At 33.0% G+C, this 13,441-nt stretch overlaps 2 protein-coding genes across 5 annotated transcripts; both read left to right on the forward strand.

Moving 5' to 3' along the window:
• Positions 1-2,477: 2,477 nt before the first annotated feature.
• On the forward strand, positions 2,478-3,606 carry LOC130656292 (uncharacterized). Its single transcript, XM_057459125.1, has 2 exons — positions 2,478-2,544; positions 2,692-3,606. Exons 1-2 carry the CDS (start codon positions 2,483-2,485, stop codon positions 3,443-3,445), a joined length of 816 nt encoding a protein of 271 aa, XP_057315108.1. The 5' UTR covers positions 2,478-2,482; the 3' UTR covers positions 3,446-3,606.
• Positions 3,607-4,430: 824 nt separating this feature from the next.
• Positions 4,431-12,841, forward strand: LOC130656290 (codanin-1-like). Of its 4 annotated transcripts, none has more exons than XM_057459122.1 (14): positions 4,431-4,515; positions 5,127-5,176; positions 5,721-5,761; positions 5,848-6,793; positions 7,242-7,624; positions 8,062-9,857; positions 9,987-10,057; positions 10,137-10,210; positions 10,328-10,417; positions 10,858-10,900; positions 11,736-11,818; positions 11,922-11,985; positions 12,302-12,374; positions 12,682-12,841. In XM_057459122.1, exons 4-14 carry the CDS (start codon positions 6,704-6,706, stop codon positions 12,771-12,773), a joined length of 2,859 nt encoding a protein of 952 aa, XP_057315105.1. In that variant the 5' UTR covers positions 4,431-4,515; positions 5,127-5,176; positions 5,721-5,761; positions 5,848-6,703; the 3' UTR covers positions 12,774-12,841. The 4 variants fall into 4 exon arrangements, with proteins under 4 accessions (XP_057315105.1, XP_057315103.1, XP_057315104.1 ...); XM_057459120.1 differs by having other exon boundaries at positions 5,887-6,793; XM_057459121.1 differs by lacking the exon at positions 5,127-5,176 and having other exon boundaries at positions 4,433-4,515; positions 5,887-6,793.
• The last annotated feature ends 600 nt before the right edge of the window (positions 12,842-13,441 follow it).

Below are 13,441 nucleotides of genomic sequence, written 5' to 3' on the forward strand. Positions count from 1 at the left end.
AAGGCTTTTTTGCCAAATTCCGTGTTGACCAAGGGAAGTGTGAACCTGTTTTTTGAAGCTCCTCTTGTTTGATGATTATGACAGTTTTTTGTCAAAAGGAATTTTGAGCGCATGTAATCAGGAGCAATGTGATTCATGGCTTTGAAAACTAATATGGCATCGTTTTTGATGAGTAAATTATTCATTGAATATTCCCTCTCTTTCCCAAGAAAGGTACGGACACATTTTAATCGTTTTTCTAGTTTTCCCAATCTACCTTGGGTGGCACAAGCCCATGCCGAGGAGCAGTAGTTGAAATATGGCATGACAAGTGCATTAATTAAAAGGTTTTTTGTGTGAGGTGTTAAACAGGATGCAATGGTTCTAATTTTAGAATATTTAATTAGTATTTTTCTATTTATGTCATTAATGTGCTTTTCCCATTGCATTTTTTGATCAAATGTTACCCCAAGATATTTAACTTTTTCGCTCCTCTTCAAAGGAATACCCATATAGTTGATAGTTTTGTTCTCAACTTTTTTTAACTGGCTGTGGTTGCCGAAAAAGATTGTTTCAGTTTTGTCCGTATTAATAGTCATTTTGTTATTATTCAGCCAGAGGTCGACTTGCGAAAGTTCTAACTTGACCTGGGAGACAAGGGTATCCAAGTTTTTATGAGACGAAATAATTATTGTATCATCCGCATATAGATGGTGGTAGTTTGAATTGATGACAGATTTTAAGTCATCAATATACAAAAGAAAGAGCAGGGGCCCCAACACAGATCCCTGCGGCACCCCAAAAGCGTCTTCATGAAGCAGATCTGATCCTGTGTCGTTTACAAGAGTCAGCTGCATTCGGTCCGTTAAGTAGGACTCGAACCAGTCAAAGGCAGCATCTCTGATGCCAAAACACAAAATTTTATGATCAACAGTGTCAAAAGCTTTTTTAAGGTCAATGAGCACAGCACAAACAAAGTTATGTTGGTCGAGCTCAGTAAGAATAAAATCAGAGACATCGACTACTGCAGTTTCTGTGGAAAAGAGTTTTCGAAATCCGGACTGTCTGTCATTCAGGAAGTTGTGCTCAGAAATAAAATGAGACATTTGCTCATGCACTAACTTTTCAAAAATTTTCATAGGAATTGGCAAAATGGAGATAGGCCGATAATTAGTAGGAGGAGGAGGGGTTAAAGGCGCACATATACATTTCTCCTCTAGAAAAGCCAGTCAACTGAAGCAAGCATGTATTGCTAAGGAGACTCTCCAAATTAAGAGTAGATGGGGTAGACTAAATTATTTGGCACTTTTTACAGAAACGGATATTTCCAAATCGAGAAATTATTTCTTGCTAGCTAGCTAGTTATAGATGACTTGTTTTTATTTTTTTGGCAGGCAAAATAAAGCAATACACCTTTACGATAATTTGGGAAAACTAACACTCCATCGCAGCTTATTAGCGATCGGAGGAGGTAAACACACTTTTGTAAGAGTTTATTTACAGTTTACACGTTTTTTCGTGATAAATTTTCTTGACTCGTTTTGTTCTTAATGCAAAGTACACATAAGTTGTATCTTATTATTATTAACGTTTTCTGAAGATTTGAAAGAAATTGATACGACAGAAGTTAAAAAACTGGAGAAAACACGCTTTCGTTTCTAACAAACTCTCATAAAAACACAATTTCAAAATTTCATTGCTTTGACCCCTTAGCTATAGTGTCAATGTTTAGAGTAGCTATATGAATGTCTCTGTTTACCTTTTTGCCAGTAAATCTTTTATCATGATCTCGCATAATGGTTACCATCTTTAAATACTTTAAATACAATTTTAAACATAACATCAAATTGGAACAAAAATTTTATACTTGAATGCCCTTTTTGACTTTTAACACTCCACTTCCTGAGACACTACATCTTCAATGACAACGATCACAAAACCTGGTACTAGAAGAACCACGACAACCCGCAAATACCTGATACTGTACAGCAGAGGGATTCGACCATGCTGTAGTCCTCTCTAAAAGAACTTTTTGTCAAAAAAGGTTCAGCCAGTTCAGACAGGAGTTGAGTGACCAGAGCATGAAGACTAGTCACCCAATGTTTTTGCACATACAGTTGTAAAACCATATACTCAACCTCCAATGCTTAATCTGTAAATCCTGCAGTTACAGGTTACCCTGGTTTCTTCTCTTTGCTAAATATGAGTTTTCATAGAATCATACTTAAGAATGTGTGATATTACCAGTCAGCAACAATTTCATTTATATAAGCTATTCTGCTCAAACCTAATGGTTTATATTTTTATAGCTTTAGCTTTAATTTGAAATGTGGTTGCATATACAAATTTAGCCCCTTGTAGATAACTTTTTCATATTAAAACATATTTACACAGTGAAAAACCTTTCAACTTAAATAAACATTGCTACCGACAGGTGCCCTTTTTAAAACAAAAATATCCAAATTTTAACTTTTTAATATATTAAAAAAATAAGGTAGAAAAAATGGCTATAGCAAAAAATTTGCATGGGCCAGAAAGAAATGCTGGCAGGGAGAATAACATGCAGTAAGGAATTGTAGTATATAAGTTAACTGAAGAATACTTAAAACAAACTAGTGAATTTTTTTCTGAACACTCACTTTAAATTTACCAGTGTGTGCAGTGCTGTAAATTTTTGCTGTTATTATTCTTTAAACTTATCTTTATTTCTAGGTTTTCAAAAATTATGACTGCTGTATTTGCATCAAAATTGATTTTCAGAAAATGCTTAAAAACTGTCAGTCCAGCCTGCGTTAACTATCTGCATGTGTCAGTTAAAAAAGTTGGCACGCATGATTATGATGCTATTGATTACGCTGTTCCAGCTAACAGTATGCAAGATTTTATTAGAAGTCCAAGTATTTTAAATGAAATTCGAAAGAACACAGGAGCAGTAGTGAGACCCAAAGATCTAGATGAAAGTAATTTATTAATTGTAGGCAGTGCAGTGCAAGTTAAAATAGCCACACAACAAATCAAGGCACTCATTGATGGGACAAATCCTCCGAAATCTGAAGACATGTTTAGCGAACAGAATAAAAAATTAATTTGGCACGGTTACAAACGTAATTTCAAAGGTCAATACCCACCTGCTAAGCCTCGTAAGAAATGCATTAGATGTGGTGGTAAAATGATATCTGGAAATCCCTGCCCTCTATGTCAGTTAAAACTTAAATCCAACTATGACATACACTATACTGATGTTGAAATATTAAATCATTTTATTTGTCCACATACATGGAATATACTTGATCCATTTATTACAGGCGTTTGCAAAAGGCAACAAACTATTGTGGAAGCTGCAATAGCAAAAGCTCGTTTGTACGGTTTACTTCCATTTACATTGCCACTTCCAAGTGACGAGCCTACCAAACATAAACCTGCTGGCGTCCCAACTGATCGAAAAATTAAAGTTAAAATGCACTAACTGTATTTTACTGGCTTGTTTAAAAGAGAGACAACAAATTGTAAAATTTTACGCCTTTTCTACTAAATAATTATAATGTAGATATTGGACCTAATAATCTATCTTTTGGTTATTTATGATATTTCTGAGGTGGTTAAATAAAAGAAGTTATAAAAATGTTCCTACTGTCTTATACTTTAGTCTAGGTATTACCAGTTTTATTTTGTGAAAAGCAATTTACTTATTCTATATCTAGATGAGATGACATATTTTTAAAATATTCCGCTTTTGCAAATAATTTGTCTTTTACATAATACTTTAGAAGTTTGCTCTTTAGATTAAAGTAACTAATGCAGAAAGTGGGAAAATTTCGACGCTTTCTTGCTCTGCATAACAACAAGATTTTAATATGTACTGGCACCATTACAATTTGTGGTCAACTCTTAGTTATCAGACGAAGTCAAAAAGATGAAGGCAACTTTCACAAACGCAAGTAGTTTGTTATTTTATTATTTCAACACTAGGTGTCTAAACATCATTTTTACATTCTTTATTAATTTCCTAACTCTGACAGCCTGTGAAATTTTAGATTCATAAACTAGATTTTACCTTTAGTGGGTTGTGTGAATATGATTCCCTTTAAAGTGTGTAAAAATTATTTTTTGATAAGTAAAAGTTAATAAGTATAGAAAATGTTGTTATACCAAGTCATCACCTCAAGTTTTACAAAGTTAGCAAGTTTTGGTATTTCTTAAGAATTAAACGTGACATTTTTGTTCCCATGCATATATAAAGACTTATTTTGCGAAATCATCAACTAATAGTCAGTTTCGCAATTAATTTTCACAAAATTTACAAAAGCTTAATTCTTTTGTAATTTCTAGAAAGAAGGTCTGTTTTGTTTTCTAATTTTGACTTGAAGTAAAAAGTACTGTAGTTTCTGTTAGGTTTGAATAAATGGTGTCTATTATGCTCAAACCAAAATTCCAAAGTTAATGTTTTCTTTATTAGTAACTCCTGAAGACGTCGAATCGGGCCGTGTGTGGATGGAAGGAATGCAACGATGGAAAGAAGAGTATCTTGAGTTCAAGGTTTCATTTTTTTTTGCGTATTTGTTTTATTAAAAAGCACTTTTAGATGCCAAAATGGTAGACAACAAAATCATTGATTAGGTGAATTTATATCACCAGTCTGGGAGACAGAGAAAGAAAGAAGGGTTGGTATTTATAGCATTGAAGATGTTATCCAGATGAAAAGATTAATTTGGTTGAGATGCTTAAAAAACATGGAGGCAGCTAATGAGACAAGAAAGTGTAGAGGCTGGGTAGTTCCTGGTGCAAAGTCCAGTAGCCGACTGGGAAAGACTTGTTACAAATGAATTTGAGTGTAGAAATAACATAAATAATGATGGTAATGTTGATGTTATGGTGATAATATTGATGATGGTGATGATATTACCCCAAAGAAACAAAAACAATTTTTCCACATTGACGGGTGAATTTTACCAGCAAAATAAGATATCTCTTAAACTGTAATTTCTGTCTGAATTAGATTTTTTTATATGCCTCACAACTAGTATGTGCTAGTATTGTATTTCAAGCGTGGGTTGTGTGAACAGCAGTTTAAATCAGTTGTAGGTTTTGAGAAATTACATTTTCTTTCCTTTAAAACTTTTTTATCAGTTAGTATTTAATTTTTATAGGGTATATTACTTGAGAAAATTTCATCACTCTTTGGAAAGAGATAATACTGGTAATTTCTGCTTGTTACTGATTTTTTTAACTGTAAAATGTTAATGTGTAATCTGATTGATGTGTAATTGATTTCTGGTGGGTGGAGGGTGTGGTGTAAGCATACTATCTTATCAATGTGTCGATTTTTTTGTTTGCTTGCTTCTATGTGGACACAACTAGAATTTATGAAGTGCTTTTTTCAGGTAGAACGTTTCTCTTTATATAGAATTGTGTTAGGGTGTTGCATAATGTTCAGAAAATTTGTAAACCGTAACAAACTAGTCACTCTTAGCATAAATTTTTTTGCGATGTGTGGGTGTGTGTCTCCTGATTATGCCTACATTAGGCAGAGTGAGAGTTTAAAAAAAATTCTTACAAAATGTGTCATAGCATGAGGGGAGGAGTAAGGAGGTGTTTTAAAAAGCATCCCAATGTTGTTTTTTATGAAAATTGTTTCATTTTTTTTATTTTGGTTAAAAAAATATGCTACCAAATATTGAATGGTATAGGAAAATCAAATTAAACATTTTTTGTTATCACTAAAATAAAGTTTTATTTTATAGGTTCAAAATGAGTACGCATGGAAGTTATTTTGAGTAGCCAGGTAAATTTGTTTTCGTTATTTAATGTGGAGTTTATAAAAATGGAAAATGGGAGGGGTAAATTATGCATCATTGTTTTATTTTTTAGAGTATCTACAAAATTTATTAATTTACAAAATTTATTTAGCAACATTGGTAACGATGGCAGTGGTTGATCACTATGCGATAAATATTTCATGACAAAGAAGGTTGTTTGGAAATGTATTTATAAGAATTTCGCATATGTCCAATGGAGTTGAAAAAATGTTTGTAATCTGTTTGGAATTTTATAAAGTAATATTGCTGGCAAAGTTTACATTATGTCTTGTGTGTATTTGTCTGTTGGAACTTTTTTGCAATTTTGTCATTAACGTAGTGGAGAATTTCACCAACTGACTATCTGCTTTATGTTATTTAAGTAATGTTTACATATGCATTTCAAGTCGCTTTGTTTAAAGGCTTTGTTTGTTTGACTATACTCCGTTGAAGCAAAATTAACTTAGGTCCGGATTTGACTTCAGTCTTTTCTTAACGGAAATAAAATTTCACTAATAATGTAAAAACCTCATGTAAGCAGACAAAACTCTGAGGAAGTAAGTGTAGTTAAATGGTTGATTTAACATTGGGTTCGGCTCAAAATTTTTCCTCACTTTGGCAAAGTAAAACCTTATTAGCAGTAATTCACATGAGTTTAAAATTTGTTTTATGTTAGATGTAATAGCATTTTATAGAATACATTGTAATAAAAAAATGAGATTATATGAAGGATAATAGATAAAAGTGATTTATAATTTTTTTTATATACTGCAGGCAAATAATTTTGGACTGACAATATCAATCCTTTTATTGGGCCACCAAATTGTTAGGAATATTATTTTTTATCATTAGATTAGATATACACATTAAAGGTGTACACCATATTTCTACAAAGCATTTTCAATTGTTTGCAATGTTGGAATTTCAAGATGGCTGAACAGCTGTTGTCTCAGTTGCTTAATGGTGAAATTAATCATGATGTAATTTTGGATGCAATAACAAGAAACATCTCAATTTCTGTAAGAATGTTCAGCTTTTACTAAAATCAAAGAAGAATTAATTTAATTTTGGGTTTTTTTTTTCTAAAGTCAAATCAAGATTAAAGCGTATCTATCTTTTATTACTTAGAAACTTTTAAAGCCTTTTAAAAAGAGTTTTGCAAAAAGTTAAGTAAAATCACATAAAAGGCGCATATTCAATGAATATCGGGCTCTTTGAGAAACGTTTATAAAACTTCTTGTGTTAATTTTTTACACTTAAACTTACACTTACAGTCATGTCTTTTGTCATTCTTCTTAATGTTTTTATTTATATCAATATATGTCCACCATGTTGGATTTTTTTAAACGAGACATGACATGTGTTTAGTGTGCCAAGTGACACTATGATTAGGACAATTTTCATTTCTTCTATGGTGCTAAATTCAGGAGTTTTTAAACTGTATTTATTTCCAATGTTTATTTTTAGTCTCGGAAGACATGTGTTGCACTTTCTGACTTCATTCCACACTTTCTGTCGTATATTCGGGAACAATTAACCCCTGCAGTAGATCCTCGATCATTATACTATTCACCTCGTCAAATTAAAGAACGGAAAGACAGAATACAAAAGAAGAAAGAAACAAATAATAAGAAAACTGCAAGGATTAGTCTAAAATATGCCAGCTCTCCATCGCAGAAATGTTTACCAGATGCTACAAACAACGATATAAATGGCATTTCACCCATAAAAACAACTAAGGTGGTTAAAACAACACGTATTACATCACCTGCTATAATTTCGACTCCAAAATTTGAATTGAGTAGTTTCGAAGACTTTCCTTCAATGACAGGGACACCTCCTTCAAAGAAGTAGGTGCTTTCTCACCTCTAGTGAATTCCAGATATTTTTATTTTCAGATATATATTGCTTTTCACTGCTATCGTATTTAGAATGTTATGGCAGAAATTTGTCTGTGATTCTACAAAGTTCACAGAGTAAGCCTTTAGGGAAGAACATATTTCTTTAGCAAATCTTTAACGTCACTTATGTGAGAAATTATAAATTGCTTCAGACAATAAATTTTCCACAAGTTCTAAATTGGTTGTAAAAAATACCAATTAACCCAATTACTTAAAAGCAATTTTTGTCTCTCTGGCGAGAGAAGATTGTTTCATTATTGTATTTGTAAAGAAACAGAAAAATTTTTAGGGAACAGGGGATATATCAGTTACAAACACTGAGGGGATGGTATAAAAAGTTAGGGTTTTTTGTGTGAAATGATTTGCTCAATTTTATCATATTTTAGTCCTCGCAGAATTACTGCTACTCCTGTTAGTGTGGGCGATGCATCTCTACATGTTAGTAAAAACGAAATTTCTGATAATGTATTTCTGTTAGAGGAATCCAGTTTTGAAGCACAAAATGCTGATTGTACCTTGAATCAGCTATTTTTTGACGATAAAAGATTTACAAAGAAGCAGATAAACGATTTAAATGTTTCAGCTTCGTACGAACGTAAAATAAATGGATTTGATAACAGTTTAACGAATGATGTTATGTCAAATATAAAAACTCCTACAAAACGTCATGAAGAAATGGAGGTGAAAGATCGAGTACTTCTTAACATCCTTGTTGATATATATTCGTGCATTTGTTTACACAATCATATTTCAAATCATACGCTGGAACTATATTTTTTATTCACAACCTTAACTTGTCCCAGTGATCGGCAGTATAAAGATCAAGCTTCGCCATTTTTAAATGTGGAATGTTGTATTTATTTTGCCGCCAAATGTTTAGAAAATTTTTTTCACATGTTAGTCTTACTTGATATTAAATCAATGCAGCTGTTACATGATAACATAAGGCTGAGGAAATATGTAAACAGTTTGTGTTTTGAGCAATTGCACCATGCCATAACAGATGACTTGAACATTAGCAAGAAAGAATCTTTGGTAGTAAAATCGCCAATGACTGGAATCCCTTTCCAAGTTGAATCTGATAATCGTAAAAGCTTTCTTTCAGATCGACATTTTTATTCGTTTTCAAAGAAACGAGATGCGTTTTATGCGTTAGTTCGAGAATGGCAGGAAAAGAATTTAGACTCTGATTGGAACGTGAAAAGCTTTATGTTGTTAAAAGTACCTGAATTAATGAAGTGTAACGACGAAATTTATAATCACTATCCTTTTGCTCGATTATTTGTTGCCCAGTTACTTGAAATGTGCCGAAATAGTGTGGGTAGTCAAGGAGGTGAACCAAACACGTCTGATAGTGTTTTGGTGGAGCTCAAAAAATGCAATCCAACGAAATTTCAAAGTTTGCATGAACGATTGACCAGACCATCAGCGAGTCATGATTTGTGTCCCAAGCCAAGTTTTTCAAAGGTGGAGGAGTTTTTTAAAGAGTTTATCTCCATCGCAGATGGTTATTGTTTTAGCAGATTTCTTCTGCATGTTTTGTTGTCATATATTACTGATATAAATTCAAACTCATTTGGTCTGGACGGTCAAATTAACAACAAATTGAATAAGTCGGATTTTGCTGAAAGTCTATGGCAAGATATTAAGTTAGCCATAGCAGAGTTGAGGCTGTTGTCAAAATTTCTAAGTTATGTTGTGTTTCTACCATACAACTCGGCAAGAAACGAGGAAGCCCTGTTGAAAAGCCGTCATCTTGTTTCTGAACCACTGGATATATATGCACATTTGCGCGCGTCATTTGTTAAAAAGAGATTACTCATCACGGTACCGTGGGTTGTTGACTTTTTTAGCATGGCTGATACTCAAGCCTTTGAACTCTATGAATATAAGAGATCGCTAAACTTTCTTGTGTTTTTACTTAAAGAACTCAAAATCGCTCGAGATGGCTTTTCTTTGCTGGAGTTTTCACTGATCCTACACATTGGTTGGTTGCTTGAACTTCCGCACATTCAAAACATGAACTTCTTCTTAGAGAGTGAGACTATTGAAACGAAAGAAATTGGAATTGATGACATCGTTAGCGTAGATAAACAGTTTTTATACACTCTATGCCCATACCTCAGTGACATTAAAAAACCCTTGCTGGAATTTTCTAAAGGCACTGGAGCAAGTCCGTCTGGTATGTATAATACACGTTGTTAAGATTAAATTATATCTACTAACTCGTTACAAAAATCGTTGAAAAGGTTTTGCAGTTAAATTAGTAAGATTTGTTTGCGATCTTATTCTTTGTATCCATTTTGTTTAGGTTCATTCCGTAAAATAACACCAGTAAGGGCAAGTGACGCATTTTCAGTTGACGTGAAAAGCAATTTGAAGGTTAGTTTGTCCAGGGATACCAAGACATTTGATCAACAATGTCATTGCTCTTGCTACATTCGTGTTTTTTTATTTCCAGATTCAGCTGCTGGATAATTTTATGAAATATCTTCCGACTCATGTAAAGGATTGCATGAAATTTGTGACAGAAAGGTAATGTTATTGTATGGTACTTCTTTAATTGCAGTCATAGCTCATAGCGTTTGTTTTTCTTTTCTATCCATGGTTTCACTGCAAACTTTAGATAAAGTGTCATGAGGATATTTTTAGACATTTCATGAATATCAAGCATCATATTTCTTCTGGTGTGATAACGTCACAATTTGGAAGTGTTATCGAGAAAGTTAAAGAAGGCTTCAAGTAAGTTTTTGGTTCTAATAATATGCTTGTTTATGTCGAAAGGTTTTTAATACCTTACTGTGTTACCTATTAAAGGTTCTCTCTTTCAAACGCCTTCCTTACACGTTCTTGAAAGGGATTCTATATCTATGGCCGTTTTAAGTATGTTATCAGCTAAGTTAGATTAATTATTTGCCAGATTATTCTTTGCAAAATTTCCGTAGTATTAAACATAAATCTCCGCGGTAAACCTACGAAAAAATCTAATACTTCGTAATAATTTTTACGCTAGCTTCTGCGTTAAAAAGTTTGTTTTCGGGCAATAGCTTTTTAAGGGTTTTACGCGCGAAAATATGTTTATATTGCTTTCGCGCGAAATATAGCGTGTATTAAATCCTGGTATTCGAATGTGTATATGGCTGATGTTCGAGTATATGTATCATTCATTTATGTTGTTTTAGAACATGTGAAGATGAGGATGAAGTAACACCTGAAAAATTAAAAGTAGGCTAGTTATAATTTATAAACATTTCATCCAACTTTTCCAAATGATTTTAAGTGGTTTACACTAGTCGTTAGCCCGTGGAAAAATTTATACCGCATCACGTGCGTCTTGCTACTTGCGCAGCTAAGCCGCTATTTCAAACAGACAGACAGACGTATACGGGTGTTATAATATAGACTAGTCGTTGCCCGTGGAAAAATCCACGGGATAGCCCGTCCTTTATATTAATCCGCTGCAACAAAGTGGATAAAATTATATCGCATTTGATATTCGTGTTTCCGTAACATCATTTTCTAACTCAGCGGGGGGTCCGCGCAGAGACGGACGGAATACGGCTATTATTAAAGAGAAGTCGTTAGCCAGTGGAAAAATACACGGGCCCGTCCTTTATATATCACATTTCGTGTTTCCATTACGAATCGCGGTAACCCTTTTGAACAGACAAAATACGGCTATTATTAAAGAGATTTCATCAAACTTTTGCAAATGATTTTAAGTGGTATTTCCCAAACCCCCCAAAATGGCCAATTTAAGCATTTGACCATTTTTTATATCCCAATTATTTGTAGATATAAAAATAATTCTTGAAGTGTTCTTATTTCACTTTTCCATGTGCTTTCGAATTAACCAAACCGCTTCAAAATAAAACCAATTTAAATTTCTAATTTTTCAGAGGTCCATAAAAAGTTGCTCGAAGGGCATAGACGTAATATTTTATGTTATTTTACATAAACTTTCTCTTTTAACAGTACAAAATAAACTATGCGTTGGTTAATGCCACCTCTGCCAACGAAAGTAAAAGTCAATTAAAATTAATATTTCTTGTCTTTTTAGTCTCTTAACCACACTGTTTACATCAAATGCACAGAACAAGGTCGAAAAGAAGTCGAAACTGAAAGTCAAATATACCTTCAAAGGTAAATCACTAAAGCTTTTGATGGATGAGTTGCTAACCTCATATGTATCTAAAGTATTGTTCCGATTTTATTTTATTTCATTCTTTCTATCATATTTTTTTAGTTATCTCGACGAGAAAGTAATTGCAAGTCTGGAAACGTTGCTACCAGAATCTACAAATTCAAAGGTATTTCACGGGTACTTAATTTCGCGAATTTGGGTAAAATCGCAAAACTTAGTAGAGAAAATTAGTCACTTTTTGCTACAACATGCTAACTTTTTTACCATATTACCACAAATATTAATGCAAACTAAAGAATTATATTTTCTGGGTGCATCTTTTCTAATTCAATTTTTTCACGTCAGCGAAATATGTTGTATGTTATTTGCCTGTCTGTTTTCTTAACATGTCGGCATTCGAGTCGACAATTGCCGTGTGCGGGTGGTTATTAGAAGTGTGTTTTCAACCTGGATTTTGTTTTACAGTGTATATCTTTGTTTAGATCTTAGAAGTTTCGTCCAAAGTTGTGAAGCACAACATTCGATTAAAAGTTCAAGAATGGATGACAGCCAACAGTAAGATTTTATCTCCTTGTGCTTTCTTCATTCCTTCCCTTTATTCTCAATCAGCGCGATAGTTTATTGACAGATCACGCTGATTTAATTGTTATTGAATAATTTTATTTAGCAGAGAGCGATAATAAATAAATTTGGCGGGAATTTAATCTAGTAGAAGCGCAAATTAAGAAATTGGGCGTAAATTTATACCTCAATTTTATACCTTTCGCCGAATTATATTTATAGTTTGGGTAAATTTCCCTTTTCTCCATTGTGAACGTATTTCTTTCCCAGCGTATTGTAACATTCCATTTTTTTTCTCTAGAAGAGTTGTATATAGGTGGAATAGAAGCTGCTTATAACCGTTTCGTTATGAATATTATAAAAACTTCAAAGAAAGAGAAATCAGTTATATAATATGTAATTAGAGAATTTATTTATACTATATTAACTAATTTTAATTCGAATTATTACCGAATATAATATTACATTTGTTTTTATCTACGGAAATCGTTTGGAAGGCTGGCATTTTTCACCACAAGTGAGAATTCCGATAGGATTAAGAACCTATTTGCTTTGGAGGCGTAAAAAATTAACGCTACAATGCCCGTAAAATTTTTGCAAAAGGATGTTTTTCAGCTCTTTCTGGAAATGGCCTACAGCAACACTTGGCCAGTAGTTTGACAGGCCGACCAACCAACTTAAAAAAATACGCTAGTTGCACTTACCATTACAGAACAATCTGATCCACGACCTGGAAAGGTGCGGAAAATCCAGGAATCCGGGCGTGCTGACGATAGCAAAAATTGATACTCTGAGATTTTAGATCTGACCAAAGTTCTGCCTTTTTAATAAAGAAAAGTCAGCAAAAAAAGTCAACAAAATTAGGCATAATGTAGTCACATTTTGCCGATTAATTTCCGCATCGAAAATGACCACAAAAGTTTGAATTTTTAAGCTTCTTTTCTTTTAATAAACTTAAACAAGTCGACAATGAAAAAAAAATCTGTTAATTTCTATAATTAGTTGTTCTTCTCTTTCATTTGAACATTTTCTCTGTCTTGGTACTCAATTTCTGCTTCATT

Source organism: Hydractinia symbiolongicarpus, chromosome 9, assembly GCF_029227915.1.
Source record: "Hydractinia symbiolongicarpus strain clone_291-10 chromosome 9, HSymV2.1, whole genome shotgun sequence".
Taxonomy (NCBI): domain Eukaryota; kingdom Metazoa; phylum Cnidaria; class Hydrozoa; order Anthoathecata; family Hydractiniidae; genus Hydractinia; species Hydractinia symbiolongicarpus.